Source organism: Neltuma alba, unplaced genomic scaffold (assembly GCF_004799145.2).
Source record: "Neltuma alba isolate B1F8T4 unplaced genomic scaffold, ASM479914v2 tig00012263_pilon, whole genome shotgun sequence".
Taxonomy (NCBI): Eukaryota; Viridiplantae; Streptophyta; class Magnoliopsida; order Fabales; family Fabaceae; genus Neltuma; species Neltuma alba.
The window spans coordinates 26,352-40,912 of NW_021636789.1; the positions used below are offsets into that span (position 1 = coordinate 26,352).

Sequence of the window (14,561 nt, forward strand, 5' to 3'; positions counted from 1 at the left end):
AAATATCTTAAAAAACCTGTCTTCCCTCCTTCTCTGTTTGATGAGACCTTATTTCTCTTTTGTTTTGTGTGAGGAAAAAAAAAATATGATAGGCCAGCGACACGTGCTCCACAACTCCTCTCATGTGGCACTGTCGCGGAATCGCGGGGCTCACAGAGGATCATAGATTTCCCGTTAATAAATTAAACAACGGCGGTTACATCAGTAATTATCCAGGGGGTTTGTCTCGGTCTCTAGACCCAATTATTGAGTTGGTTTTGATCCTAATATAAGATCTATTTCTCATATTTTTAATTTTCTCTAATTACCCCTATAAATACTTTCTCAACCATAATCAAGTAAAAGAGGGAGATAAGGTATTAAAAAAGATGATTATGGTATTTTAGAAAAAATGTGTCACATTTTTTATAATTAACTAACTTACGTAACTTTTTTAATCTAATCAAATTAGTTAAATGAGTCTTATATTAAGGACAGGAGGAGTATCTACCTGCCAATCATTAACCGCCTCGTCTAATTACGTATACTGTACGTTTCCATCTGCTGCGCAATTATCAATTTTGTCGAGTTATACTATTCATCAGCATGAGTTAAATTTCTATGATCTGTATCATACTGGTATATAATTTAATATATATGTAGATTAGAAACAGCATCATCTAATAAACTTTGCAATCTGATATCTATTTTTCGTTACCGATAAAATAATTACTCGCTCTTTATGGAACACAAGTATATGGAATGGAAAGAATTGATTGGTTTTTTTTTTTTTGGTCATAAACCATCCAGTATCAGTTAATTCGAATCGAAATTCACCTTGAAATTTAGGCCATAAAATACTTGAATTGAATATTTCTCTTAATGTTGGCCGAAAATAATATTTCCTTTAAAAAATTGAGTTTCTTATTTTTTTTAATCCACTGCCTATCCGTTGAACAAGTTAATTTTAAAACAAAATAATGGTAACTTCATAAAACTTATTTGACAATTTGAAGAAAATGTTTTTTTTTTTTTGCCAACTGAAAATTGGAGAAACTGAATGTTAGAAGACCCTCGGTAGTAAATAAATTTTATAGAGTTCAAGTAGATTGTTTATGACCAGAATTGTCTTATGTTTTTCTGTTGGCATAAAAAGTTGATTATTTTAATTTTCACCAAAGATTCCTCGCATTCCATGTTCCAGCTTATGGGCCATGCCCCAGATTTTTCCATATATACAATTCAAATATAAATATAAAATTAATGAGGAAGAGGTAATTATTTGTGCATGACAAAATAGTGACAATCACTTGTTAGGCTGGTTTGTTATTGAGGTTCATCATTAGATCTCAGTCCATCCCTACTCTCTGTCAAAATCTCTCTTGCGCTTCAGATCAGAGGGAAAAAAAGAAGACGTACGCTTCTCCCACTCCGGATCCAATTTTAGCTTTCGAGGTAGTCTTTGCAAATCTTCGAAGATGGTATCGAGACAACCTTAATCGGTTGATCGCGCAGAATTAGCATTTTCATTTCGATCGGATGTATATGCTTTTGTTTGGGGAATTCTTGTCTATTTCAATTTTTGCTGATCTTAATAGTTCGGGGTTTTGCCTAAATTTTAGTATCATTGATCTGTTTTTCGAGGTTTGAACACGCCTCCATCATGGTGCAAGTAGTTTTCTTTTTCTTGGTCCGTATCATGTTTGGTCACTTAAATACTGTGATAAAGTAAAGAGAATGTGGGTGGAGATTGAAGATTTGCGGTACGTAGTGCTTGGTGATGGGGAAGTTTTGTTGCGTTCAACCGCTTATTTGATTGATGATTGACTTGAGTTAAAATCTTTTGAAAATCCTGTCTACGTTCTTCACTACCAGAAGTAATCAAATGTAATATAATTGAAAAGTTCTGTATTATTGGCTCAAAATTACACATGAATTGTTTCCTTTTGCTCAGAATTAGTTCTTTAACTTGTTTTAGTATCGTGATTTTCATCTTTCTTTAGTCATAAATCATTACTGAATCAGTGCCCTATTAATGTTGGCTTTTGCTTGTATTTATGGTTTGGCTTGTATTTTTGTCACCCCTTAAAAAACGGGCATGTATTGATTTTCATATGGTTGCTCTGTTGTCTCTTTGTCTCAAGTTCAAACATGGGTGTGGCTCAAAACAATGTTGATTTGGAGGAGGGAACTTTGGAGATAGGAATGGGTATGTATCATGTCAGTTTACTTCTTCATTTAATTTTAATGTTCGGGTCTCTTAGTACATTAATCACTTCATAATATTTGACTATTTTTCCTTATTGAAATTCTTCATCTTTTTTAAATTTTAATGTTAAGGCTTCTTGGTGTATTAAGCACCTTTTAGTATTTAATTATTTTTCTTTACTGAAAAAGATAGATGTAAAAACGTTTGTTTTGATGAATAAACATTGATAAGTTGTGGCTTTATATCCTTATTCCCCCTAGACTATTATATGTTCTTTTATGGTTCAGAATACAGAACTGTATCTGGTGTTGCTGGACCATTGGTCATTCTTGACAAAGTTAAGGTAATGGCTGTACTCTCTTCTATTCTAATTGTACATATAATTGCTGGGCTTTATCAATAAGAATTCCTCAGTTTCTGTATGCCATGACTGAGTTTTGCATGATCAATTACAACAGGGACCCAAATTTCAAGAGATTGTTAATATTCGTTTAGGAGATGGAACTACTAGGCGTGGGCAAGTTCTTGAAGTTGATGGCGAAAAGGCTGTTGTTCAGGTGATTGCCTATGCCACTTATTATTGCCCACTAGGCTTCATTTGGGAGGATAATTTCATATAAAATGAGGAGATATGTGTCCCGGGTATTTGGGTTGATTAGTGCATTAATAAAGTATTATATTATTTGATAACTGGAAGGTACTAAGATATCTTGTTGCTCTTGCAATTCTATTGACAATAGGAAATGACCTTGTGACTGTTTAATTTTGCAATCTGCTGCTGGAATTATTGATGTTCAATTTCTTTTTTCTTTTTAAAAAAACTATTGGCCAGGTTTTTGAAGGTACATCTGGGATTGACAATAAATTTACAACTGTGCAGTTTACTGGAGAGGTACAAATGATACTATATCTTATCAGAAGTGCATAAAATAATGGTTTGCGTCTATGCATCTCATATTATGAGATATTCCATGAAATAATCTGCTCTGTTAATTTACTCCACTTAGATCAGCAGGACCTTGTAATGTGTTTACTGATATCTTGGGAGTTATATTTAAAGATTTTATGTTTATAGAATTTTGCCAATCAATGACTGGTCTGTGAATATGTGTCTTTTGAATTATTATCTTAGAGAGGGAGAGCCTACTATAATCATTATATAAGCATATCATTACTGCGGGGGGAAATGCAGATTGGTTTGTGTAGCATCATCATAAATTTCATGTCTCATCATTTATCATGTGATATAAATAATTGAGAATTTATATTGGTCATTGTTGGCATGGTACTCGATATATTTAAAGGAGACTTCAATACATGACATGTTAAACATTCAATACATAACACGATAAACCTATCTATGGGAAAAAATATTCCGGCAAAAGAAGACTAAGTGTTGAAAAGTAGAGGAAAAAATGTGGTTCACGTCTATTATGCTTCTGGTTGCTATCGTTTACTCCTCTTATATTCAATTCTTTTTTCTTCTTTTTTTCTTCCTGGTGAACATAGTCTTGTGTTCAATTTGTTGTGGGTTTATTTCTGAAGCTTGATCCTTTCTAATGTAATTTAATTTAAATGGTTAGTTTGTCTCCTTCTATCAAGTTATTATGGGAAATGAGACTGGGATAGAATAACAAGAACAAGAAAGAATGGAAGGGCGAAAGAGAAGTGGGGAGATTTAGAGAAGGAAGGGAGACGAGAAGATAAAGGGCAGGAGAATATATGAGATTGAAATAGGAAAAAAAAAAGAAAAAAGGCCGGTCTAACCCTAATAATTAAGGGCTTTATTTAGAATCCAAGAGATAAAGAGAAAGTGACCAAAGATGTTAAACTAAAAACCTGACAACTAAAGTGTATTAAAATAAAATAAACAAAACTTCCTGATACTATTTCATGTGGTTAAAGTAGGTTTTCTGCTACTGTTCACAAGACTTGTCTTTTTCACTCTTGACTCACTTTGTTTTTCATTTTACTTGTATGGAGTTAATATAGTTCCACTTTTGACCTGGGCCTTTTCCCCCTCATTCATGTCTGTAGGTGTTGAAAACTCCTGTCTCGCTGGACATGCTTGGACGCATATTTAATGGTTCTGGAAAACCTATTGATAATGGTCCACCCATATTGCCGGAGGCTTACTTGGATATATCAGGTAAGTGAGTTGCTTGTGGGATTATTTAGTTTAATTTCTTCATGTTTGCTTTACAAATTTATTGCCCCCCCCCCCCCCCCCAATATCTCCCCTTAATGCAGGAAGTTCTATCAACCCTAGTGAGAGGACCTATCCAGAGGAGATGATACAGACAGGAATATCTACAATTGACGTCATGAATTCCATTGCTAGAGGCCAAAAGATTCCTCTTTTCTCAGCTGCTGGTCTTCCACATAATGAAATTGCTGCCCAGATATGTCGTCAGGCTGGCTTAGTCAAGCGATTGGAGAAGTCTAATAATCTTCTTGAGGTATAGAAGATGCATTAAAGTGGATTTACTCTAATATTTTAAAGGCCATTCACTTGCTTTATATGGCTTGTATTTCTTTGAGTTCTTCCTGCTTTACTTTACTAACTCTTCTGTGGCTAAGGCCATTTTGGTGCTTGCAGTTTTAAATACTTGAAGGAAAACTTTTGGCTGTTTTGTTTACTTATGCTTCTTGTTTAAGCTCATGGCATTTATTGCTGGTGAATATGCATACTTTTTTATTAAATTCGGAGGGTTTGAACCTTGGACCTTTACCCATACTCTACACCGCCCATAACATCAAAACTTTTAGGGCTTCTTTTGTGTTACTTTGCTTCTTAGTCTTGATTCTTTTGTGAAAAATTTTGTTCAGCTGAAATTGAATTATTCTAGATGATAGTTTGACATTTGTGTGCTCCCCACCCTGGCCATGTTTTAATTGGGAGGGGGGAACCTTGGCCTTAACTCCTCCCCCGGGGGGGGGGGTAGGATATGGTTTTTCTTAAATCATCACATAAGGAATTGAAAAAGTTACATTATAGATCTCTTAAGATTCGTCCCACATTGATTGCCATCAATATTTATATTTTTGCATGCTTGGCTGTTATACACCTGACCTTTGGAGTAGCTATTTTTCTAGCGATTCATGGGGTAGATTTTAAAACTAGCTACTATTATTTCGCTATGGTTCACAAAAATTGAAATTGCAATAATAACTGGAAACTGCGAAGGGCAGTCTGTGACTTGTGGTTCTGCTGTCATGAAGATGCTGACGAAAATAATTTGAAATTCTGTATTCTTCTTGTATTATTGCTTCCCACCCCCCCCCTCAGACTCTCACAACCCCCCCCCCCCAATTTAAATTTCCTTCAAATTAATGAGCCTCTTATTGCTTGCTCATTTTGTAAAACTCATGGCTCTTCTACATTTCGTAAGACTGAGAAGTTGGTTTTACTGTAACACATTTTATCATTATAATATAGGGTGGGGAAGAAGACAATTTTGCCATTGTGTTTGCAGCTATGGGAGTTAACATGGAGACTGCACAATTTTTCAAACGTGACTTTGAGGAGAATGGCTCAATGGAGAGGGTGACTCTTTTTCTTAATCTGGTAAACTTTATAAATCAGAATGGACGTGTTCTATTTTTTTACTTTCAACTTTCAAATTCTTTTTCAGAAATTATGTCTTTGTGGTTTGCAAGCTTAAAAAAATTGTCTTATGTCAATGGTATCTTGTGATAAATGCTTGTCGTACTTGAAGATATCTTTGGGTTTTAAGGATGCTATTTCAATTCAAATATAAGAGAACAAGGCTATGCGTGTATAATCCCACGCAGTATTGCATTTAGAAATTATAACTAACATTTTTCCTTGTTAAGCTGAAAGAAGTAGATATCTAAATATTTAAAAAAGCATACATTTTTTCAAAGACTTTTATAACCGATCAGTGCAGATTTTTCTTTTTAAGACTTTGATTGCAGAAAGATTTATAAAATATGCTTTATTGCATTTCGAGGAACACAAGGTTGTTTGTTGAGTAGGAAATTTAATTGATGCAATGCTTCAGACTTTTAAATTCCAATTTCATAACTTGCACGAAGGAGCTAATCATAAAATTTTCTGTTCATTGGCTACAGGCAAATGATCCGACAATTGAGCGCATTATCACTCCCCGTATTGCTCTAACAACTGCTGAATATTTGGCTTATGAATGTGGGAAGCATGTTCTTGTGATACTTACAGACATGAGTTCTTATGCTGATGCTCTTCGTGAGGTAATGTACCTTAAATTTTGGTTTATTAGAAAATCGAGGCAACCAAAGGATAGAAAAATCAGATTATGAGAAACCTCTTACAGTCTGTGCCCTTACCTATTAATGCCTTAGCCATCTGGCGATTGTGATTTCTATGGATATCTATAATTAGAAGCAACATTAGATACTGCTTTCTTAGTCTTGAAGGCTGAGAAGCAAGTTATGAATGTTTCATAGAGGTTTCCAAAGACTAAATTTAAGCAATATTGGTTACCATTTTCTCTTACTTCAAAAGACTGAGAAGTAGGTTATAAATATTATGAGCAATTTACATGACACAAGTTGCTGCTTGCACTGTATCCCCTAGGTATCTGCTGCTAGGGAAGAAGTGCCTGGAAGGCGTGGTTATCCAGGTTACATGTATACAGATCTTGCAACAATCTATGAACGTGCTGGAAGAATCGAGGGGCGAAAAGGCTCTATCACACAGATTCCAATTCTGACCATGCCAAATGATGGTTAGGAGCCTAAATAAATCTATCTGCATCGGCTATATTGCTTAACAAGCTTTTAATGTGGACATCATGTTTCTTATAATTTTGTGCAGATATCACACATCCAACTCCTGATCTTACGGGATACATTACTGAGGGGCAGATATATATAGATAGGCAGCTGTATAACAGACAGGTAGGATGATATATTGAGGCTTTGGTACTAAGGAACACAACTTGCTGGTTTAATCAGTGGACTTCCACCACTAAAGAGTGGACTTCACCACTAAAGAGAATTTGGTTTATAAAGTATTCCAACATATAACGTGCAAATTTACTGCAAGATTGTTGGCTTGTACAGAATTTTAGTATTCTCCATATATTATGGCTTCAGTCAACATTGGCTTGGTCATGTTTCATATAACATGTCAAGGTGGAATGCTGTGACCTGTGATTATCTCTAGATCTTAGGAAATTTTTCATGAATCATCCTTTTACATAAATGGTCCCAATTGTTCTTTGTCATGATTATTGGATTAGGTGTCTAATTTGTATCAGCAACCTAGTGAACTGTTTTCACTTTATGTTGTTTAGTTATGTAGGCTTTATTATATTTATTGAAATAAACATTCAAATTTTGTATATTGTGTAGATATACCCACCAATCAATGTCCTTCCATCACTATCTCGGTTGATGAAGGTAAGGATAATCTTCCAGTTTCTATGACGTCAAGATGCTGTTTATGGTGTTGTGTACTCATGATGCATTAGTCATGACCTCTGCAGAGTGCCATTGGTGAGGGAATGACTCGAAGGGATCATTCTGATGTTTCGAACCAGGTTCAGTTGTGCTTCAGTATCATATTTTTCTTATTGCAGGTTTTTAAAACCATCTAACAAGTGTTATTTGTTTGTTTTCAGCTCTATGCAAATTATGCCATTGGAAAAGATGTGCAGGCAATGAAAGCCGTGGTTGGAGAAGAAGCACTTTCATCTGAGGATCTGGTCTCTAATATTTGTCTCATTCTTTCCATTTGATAAAGTTAGTTTGTTCTTGAAGTGGTGATATTAATGAGTTTTCGCTTTCTAACAGCTGTATCTGGAATTTTTGGACAAGTTCGAGAGAAAGTTTGTTAGCCAGGGAGCTTATGACACCCGCAACATCTTCCAGTCACTAGATCTTGCGTGGACTTTGCTTCGGATTTTCCCCCGTGAGCTGCTGCATCGTATACCAGCGAAGACTCTTGACCAATATTATAGTCGAGACGCCGGTAATTAATGGATTGTACTTAGCTGAAGCATTTATCCCTGCTCAAGCAGTTCCCCGTGACCTTGGGAATTAATTTATTCCTTTGCTTTCTCGCCAAAAGTCTTGCAAAATAAAAATAATAAAGTTAGTGCCTGGCTTAGTGCTTCATATTTCAACATCCTCAGTCAGATATAAAACCACGTGGATCTTGCGATTCAAGTGCCATACTTTTTTGGGGAGGAAGTCTTAGTTGTGTTGTATTACCAAGTTTGTGGATGGCGCCACTTGTATGCTGGGATTTTCGCTGCTGTTAGGATTTGTTGGATTGCGAAGCCTTTTCATGTATGTTGCTTGTTTCATAATGTTATTTATTTTGTAGTTAAAATTAGGAACATTATTATCAGTTGGGCGATTCCTTGATGTGCTTGTCTGCATGGAACTAAGGTGTTGTTTGAGAACACCTAAAAGTGCTTTTAATAAGCATTTTTTTGCAAATCGAAACAAACTCTTTTATATATTTATTTTGTATATTGTAAAATTACTTTTAATTTTAAAATCGTAGTTTGGTTTTCATGTAAATTGGTTTTCATCCAAACTCCCTTTAATATTAACAAGTGAAACCAGTTTTTTCACATTTCCTGTCATTTAAGAAAAAAAAATTCTTAACCATCCGAATCTCTCCTGCCCAATCCCAATGAGAGGGTGCCACTCCAATTTGTTACAATTAGTTATTTAATACTCTCTTGTCCTATCATTAAGGTAAAAAGAAAAGACGTTTTTTAGTCGTATTTACAAGGTATTAAGAAATTTTTTTTATATGGATGAATGATTTTACCGTTTACTTATTATTGTGTTGAATTCATTTATATGAGATATATATTAAATAGAGATGAAGTTGAAAAGTTGTTGAATTTTAAATGAGAGTTAATAAAGTTTAAGATTTTTTTTAATCTATATCTAAAAATATGTTGGAAGTAATTTATAAATAGATTATAAGAGTATATCTCATTTATTTGTTTATATTGAAATCTATTTTAATAACCTTAGATCTTTGCCGACCACTGACACAGAGAGACAAGTTCTCCGCACATGGAATTTCAATAAGAGAAAATTGCACTTAGGTTTCACTTAAAGGAATTAAATACAAAAAAGTATTTTGAAATCATGAAATTATTCTGAAATCTCAAAGGATTTTTTTATAATAAATTTTATTTGTTTAATTACTAAATTGTCTTTGTTATTTTTTTAAAATTTGTATTGACAATTAAACGAGTAGTCGTTGACAATTTGGAATATAAGGATTGAAAACTGTCAAAGTAGGTATTGATAACACATTTTCTTGGTACTTTACAAAATTTAATGTATGACTCAACTCATTGTGCTCTCCTTCCTCCTCACCTTTTGAGAATCATGTCTACTTTTTCACTTGCATTCCCTAATCTCTTCTTCCGTCTTTTCAGAGACAAACATGCTCTATCTTTTTCCTTGTTTCATTTTTTCCTCCATATCCCTCCACACATTTCTCCTCCAAATGATTCTCACTTAGCCTGGAATACTCTCGAGTTTGGACGACCCTTTGATTCAGGTGCATAAGTTGGTGGGGGTGTGGCCAATTAAAATTCGTATATTTGTCATTGTGATTCTAAGGGCCATAAAAGAAACAAAATTGTTACATCATCCGTCAACCTCCTCATATACCTAGCGGGAGGACAAATGTGTGGACTGTGGAGGGGTTATGAGCAAGAAATAAAACGAGGAAGAAGACAGCATGTGCATCTCTATGAGGAGAAAGGCGAGGACGAATGGACGATGTCGATCAGATGATTTTTTTTTGTTTTTGGGTAACAGATCAGATGGTTTTTTTAATAGTGAAATAATTTTTTTTGTCATGTAGGATAATTAATTTATGTTTAAAAATAAATTATGTATGATAAGAATTAAATTATTAAATATGAAAAGTTCAGAGATTAAACTATAGGCCAGTTAAAAATTTAAAAATTGAATTATGTTAAATCATAATTGAGAGATTGAGTTATAAATAAGTTAAGAAAGTAAGTTAGAAAAAAAATTTAGAATTTCTCGTCGGCCAAAAAAAAAAAAAGAAAAAAAAATTATAATTTTCCTTCGGCCCCTCCGCAAGTCCCCATCCCCAAATTAATCCCCACGGCGTCATAGCCCCATCCCTGCCACATCGAGGCGGAGTTCGAATTTCTTGGTTTTCCTGATTGGTGGTGTACTGGTGTGGGAAAATGGACGCCGGCGTGGACCACTATCTCGTTCTTGGATTACCGTCCGGCGAGGAAGGGGCTAAACTTACGGAGAAAGAGATTTCAAAAGCGTACAAATTGAAGGCTTTGGAATTGCACCCGGACAAGAGGCCAGACGATCCGGATGCCCATTCTAACTTTCAAAAGCTCAAGACTTCATATGAGATTCTCAAGGATGAGAAGGCTCGAAAATTGTTCGATGACTTGCTGCGGGTTAAGCGTGAGCAGCAACGCCGACTGTCAGAGCGCGACGGCAAGCGACGAAAGATGGTTTCTGATCTCGAAGAAAGGGAGAGGGCTGCTTTTGCTGCTGACCCATCTGTTAAAGCGCGAGAAGAAGAGGAGAGGATTGCTAGGCAACTGAAGGAAGAGATTGCTAGGATTCGGGCTATGCATGCCAATAAAGGAGTGCCCACCGAGCCTGATTTGAAGTCTATGGGGGTGGGGAAAGAAAGCACGGCTACTGGCGGCTCTGCGTTGAATAAAGAAAAGGTCCTTAAAGTTTCGTGGGAGAAGGTAGGTGAAGATTATACGGCAGAGAAGTTGAGAGAACTGTTTTCCAAATTTGGTGAAGTGGAAGATGTAGTCATCAAGGGCAGTAAGAAGAAAGGTTCTGCACTTGTTGTAATGGCCACAAAGGAAGGAGCTGTAAGATTCTTCTAATCCAGTTCAAGATTTTTTTTTTTCCCTTTTAACTTGAATTTTCTATTTAGTATCAGTAATTACTTATATTGGGTGTTGTTTTGTCTAGGTTGCGGCCATAGGAAGTGTTATTGGTCATCTTTCTAATCCGCTGCTGGTTTTACCACTTCAGCCTGCTGTGGCAGCACAGTTTTCAAGTGCCGAGAAACCCGTGGAACCCGAGAAGATAAATAACCTGGTTGGTGCGGGGTATCAGTCTTTTGAGAATTCTGTTTTGGAGAAGCTGCAAAAGGTCTGCCATTTTTATTGACTCTATACATTTTTAGCATTTTAAGTTTTTAACTTCAGCCGTTCTGTCATTTTATTGCTCCTGGTTAACGCATCCTCTTGCTAAACGTATGTTCTCTACATAAAATTCTTCTATGGATCTTGATATCCTTCTCCTATCATCTGTGCTTGGTGGCATTTTGATGTTAGCGATTAAAACATTTTATTTCCTTGTAAAGTGGATGTGACAATCTCCTTGTGTGGTACACAGTGGCCTGCCAGTTTCTTGGATTTTGAAGTAAAATTTTGTTTCTTTTGGATATTTGGACTTTTGGAGCAGACCCCTTAAGGAATGGGGGGTAGAATGCAAAGTCCATGCTCTTGTTAGGGTGGCATAGCTTGCCATAAGGAAAGGAAGAGGATTGACGCGTATGCAGAGGGATTGAGGGCAGAGCAAAGAATTTTTGGATAATAGGTCCATTTTAATTTTTTCATTTGTTTTCTTTTTGTGTCCAGTGCTCGATGAGTAACTTTTAAATCTGGAATTTGAGTTGATGAGATACCATTAAATTCCTACGCCTTCTGTATATTTAGGGAGGAAGTTGAAATGAAGCAAAACTTTGATTTGTTGAAGCGTCTTTGTCCTGTGGCTTTCTTAGAAATTTAATGCATCCAACCACAGGATGACGGGATTAAACTGTTTCTTCAGTTTCTCTTATTTAAATTCCCATCCTAGCCCTTCATCTGAGTTGTTAGTGTAATTCTACTATTGGTTGCAATTACATTTTACAATAGGAGTGTTCTTTGGAACCAGTTTGAGAAGATAATTATCAGCTTCATATTATTTTCTGATAATTGAGCTAGCAGTTGTTAGTTGGTGGTCTTGGAAGATCTAAAGCTCCTTCCAATAGATGAGCTGTTAATGTGGGGTTTTTACTTTTTAGCTCATAGGTTTTCTGAACGTGCATGTTTATGTGCTGTACAAGGGCATTGGGTCGCTTTTCCTCATTCATTAACAACCACCCTAGGAATTGGGTTTGTTAATAAACTAGTCTTCATACCTGTGTGAAAAGTGCGCATAAATCCCAACGGTTAAACCAATTGTTGTCGATTCAAATTACATATATACATGTATAATGTATGGATCCTTTATGGCGAAAATGGTGGTTGTTCAGTAATTGGATATCTTTTACAAAAAAATTTCAAGTATTGATATGCTTGGTTTGATTTTAATAAGGTCCTTAAGTTCATATGGATTTTCTATATGATATTTGCATCTCAATTGTTTTAATGACATCTGTTACTCTATTTCATTCCTGATTTCTTGACTGGTGTTTGTTTGCAGGCTGCACAGAAGCGAAAGTGACCATTTATAGATGAAGCATAAGGTTGCCTGTTTGGCTTATGGTCCACCCAAACTCTTTAGGTACCACAAAATATAGCTTGTTGTCCACAATTTTCAACTCCAGTGTCTTACTTTTCTCCCTTGACAACCCCTGTCAGTGTTCTGATGTGCTAGTTAAGGAGTAGCAACACAAAACATTGGAGCACTTTTTACTAATTTTACTCTAATTTAGCTGCAATTTATTTGTGTCCAGGTTATATATTCATTTATTTGCAATATGACCCTAGCATTCTTGATATGAGCTTAAAGGGACTGTGGAGATATCTCTCAGATGATAAAACCATTAGTTGTATCGCCCTGTTGGAATGTATAGCTGATGCTCGCTTGCTTAAACAGAATGCTGTACTTGACCTAGGCAGCAAGTAAGAAGGGTTATTTGTCTATTGTCTATTTTATGATATTTATCCCCTGGTTGTGCACAATTTCTGTAATTATTATGTTTTATGTAAGGGTATTCTATTTGCGATATACTTGGACGTACTACTGATTCAACTTGTTACAACTCCATCGCTGAATAGTGTTTTTTAAAAAGAAAAAAAAAATTGAGATTGCCTAAGAAGCAAAGAACAAGTGTATGTTTGGAGGAAAAGTACCATGTAACTTACAATGTCTTTTCTCCTTTTTTGTTATGGAGGTGGGTCAGGCCATTTGATTTATGCTTGTAACTTCCTTCGACCATCTCCTCTGGTCCTTGAACTGGTCATGTGTCATTCTGATGTGTGTCTTCTTGAGCATGCCAAATCTTGTGTGAAAAGAAATAGAGAAGGAAAAGGGTATTAACGGGAGATTTACATTGTAGTAACCGATATTCTCTAATTGATTGAATCCCAGGAGTCTGCCACCTGAGGTGATGAACTATGGAGACTGAAGGTTTGAGGCAGTCATATTGTTATCATGTCGAGTCAATGATTCAATGGTGTATTTGGTCTTGGGGTCTACATGAACAGGCGCTTGCAGATGGTTACTGAGAAGGCGAGCTCAAAACAATGAAATGATGGCAAAACATCAGCGGAGTCGCTTGTTGGTGACTTGCCACTCATAAGCTCGCTCTGCAGTTTTATATGCAACATGATGTTAATGGACCGCTTAGATGTATCCCTTAATGAAAATACTTTGTTTACCATTCCCTTGTTGAAAGAGGAGGGGCATTTAAGCTACCCCTTTTCTTTCCTTTTTTTTTTTTTAAAAAAATATTCTTAGCCCTTTTTGGGGACAAAAAGCTTACATGAGAGTTGGATTTGAGGTTCGCTATTGACGTCAAATCCTGTGTGAAAACAAAGATAGAATGAAAGAATTTTCTTGTGATGTTTTTTAGTATTAAGCAAACTGCATGTTTGCATGTATACTTGGGTCATGCATCCTGCTGAATTACATGCTTGAGCTGTTATCACCATTTTTTAAAAACCTTTTTCTTCGGCAAACCGTGGGGACATTTTTCCGTTTGGTTTGGTAGAAATTGGTCCCAGGAAATGAATCAATGAGATAGGGCCCGTTGGCTGAAAATACTTGAGCTTTCACCGGAAAAAGGCAAATTATGGGAGCTTTTACCTGGATTTGTTAAGAGAGAGTAAGATATAAATAGGGTTAAGGTCTAATATCCTAAAGTGTTTAGTATTGTATCACTACCCTGGAGTTTTTTCATTGTAAATTTTACACCTAACAATTTAGGATGTAGATGTATAAAAAAATAACTTGGGATGTTAGGCATATTTGAAAAAAAAATACAATAGGGGGTGTTAGATGTATCAAAAATATAATTTAAGATATTAGATGCATCTATTTCAGGTGCTAAATGTGTCACAAAACATTTAGAATACTAGATGTGCTTGAAAATTTT

At 35.6% G+C, this 14,561-nt stretch overlaps 2 protein-coding genes across 4 annotated transcripts; both read left to right on the plus strand.

Annotated features, from left to right (window-relative positions):
• The first annotated feature begins 1,260 nt into the window (after positions 1–1,260).
• On the plus strand, positions 1,261–8,660 carry LOC114725720 (V-type proton ATPase subunit B 1). The gene is made up of 15 exons (XM_028912271.1): positions 1,261–1,394; positions 2,124–2,188; positions 2,476–2,531; positions 2,647–2,745; positions 3,021–3,080; positions 4,226–4,337; positions 4,439–4,647; positions 5,628–5,756; positions 6,284–6,421; positions 6,768–6,918; positions 7,008–7,090; positions 7,547–7,594; positions 7,681–7,734; positions 7,816–7,899; positions 7,988–8,660. The coding sequence occupies exons 2-15, from the start codon at positions 2,131–2,133 to the stop codon at positions 8,171–8,173; spliced, it is 1,467 nt and encodes a 488-aa protein (XP_028768104.1). The 5' UTR covers positions 1,261–1,394; positions 2,124–2,130; the 3' UTR covers positions 8,174–8,660.
• Positions 8,661–10,308: 1,648 nt separating this feature from the next.
• Positions 10,309–14,029, plus strand: LOC114725712 (dnaJ homolog subfamily C member 17). Of its 3 annotated transcripts, XM_028912253.1 has the most exons (5): positions 10,309–11,058; positions 11,162–11,344; positions 12,665–12,745; positions 12,918–13,086; positions 13,556–14,029. In XM_028912253.1, exons 1-3 carry the CDS (start codon positions 10,393–10,395, stop codon positions 12,683–12,685), a joined length of 870 nt encoding a protein of 289 aa, XP_028768086.1. In that variant the 5' UTR covers positions 10,309–10,392; the 3' UTR covers positions 12,686–12,745; positions 12,918–13,086; positions 13,556–14,029. The 3 variants fall into 3 exon arrangements, with proteins under 3 accessions (XP_028768086.1, XP_028768087.1, XP_028768085.1); XM_028912254.1 differs by lacking the exon at positions 12,918–13,086; XM_028912252.1 differs by lacking the exon at positions 13,556–14,029 and having other exon boundaries at positions 12,918–13,266.
• The last annotated feature ends 532 nt before the right edge of the window (positions 14,030–14,561 follow it).

Excerpts from the sequence above, each read along its gene's own strand:
- LOC114725720 (XM_028912271.1), top strand. The coding sequence starts at position 2,131 with ATGGGTGTGGCTCAAAACAATGTTGATTTGGAGGAGGGAACTTTGGAG. Across the intron at positions 3,081-4,225 it reads CTGTGCAGTTTACTGGAGAG|GTGTTGAAAACTCCTGTCTC; the intron begins GTACAAATGATA and ends TCATGTCTGTAG. Across the intron at positions 4,648-5,627 it reads AGTCTAATAATCTTCTTGAG|GGTGGGGAAGAAGACAATTT; the intron begins GTATAGAAGATG and ends ATTATAATATAG.
- LOC114725712 (XM_028912253.1), top strand. The coding sequence starts at position 10,393 with ATGGACGCCGGCGTGGACCACTATCTCGTTCTTGGATTACCGTCCGGC. Across the intron at positions 11,059-11,161 it reads TGGCCACAAAGGAAGGAGCT|GTTGCGGCCATAGGAAGTGT; the intron begins GTAAGATTCTTC and ends TGTTTTGTCTAG. Across the intron at positions 11,345-12,664 it reads TTTTGGAGAAGCTGCAAAAG|GCTGCACAGAAGCGAAAGTG; the intron begins GTCTGCCATTTT and ends GTTTGTTTGCAG.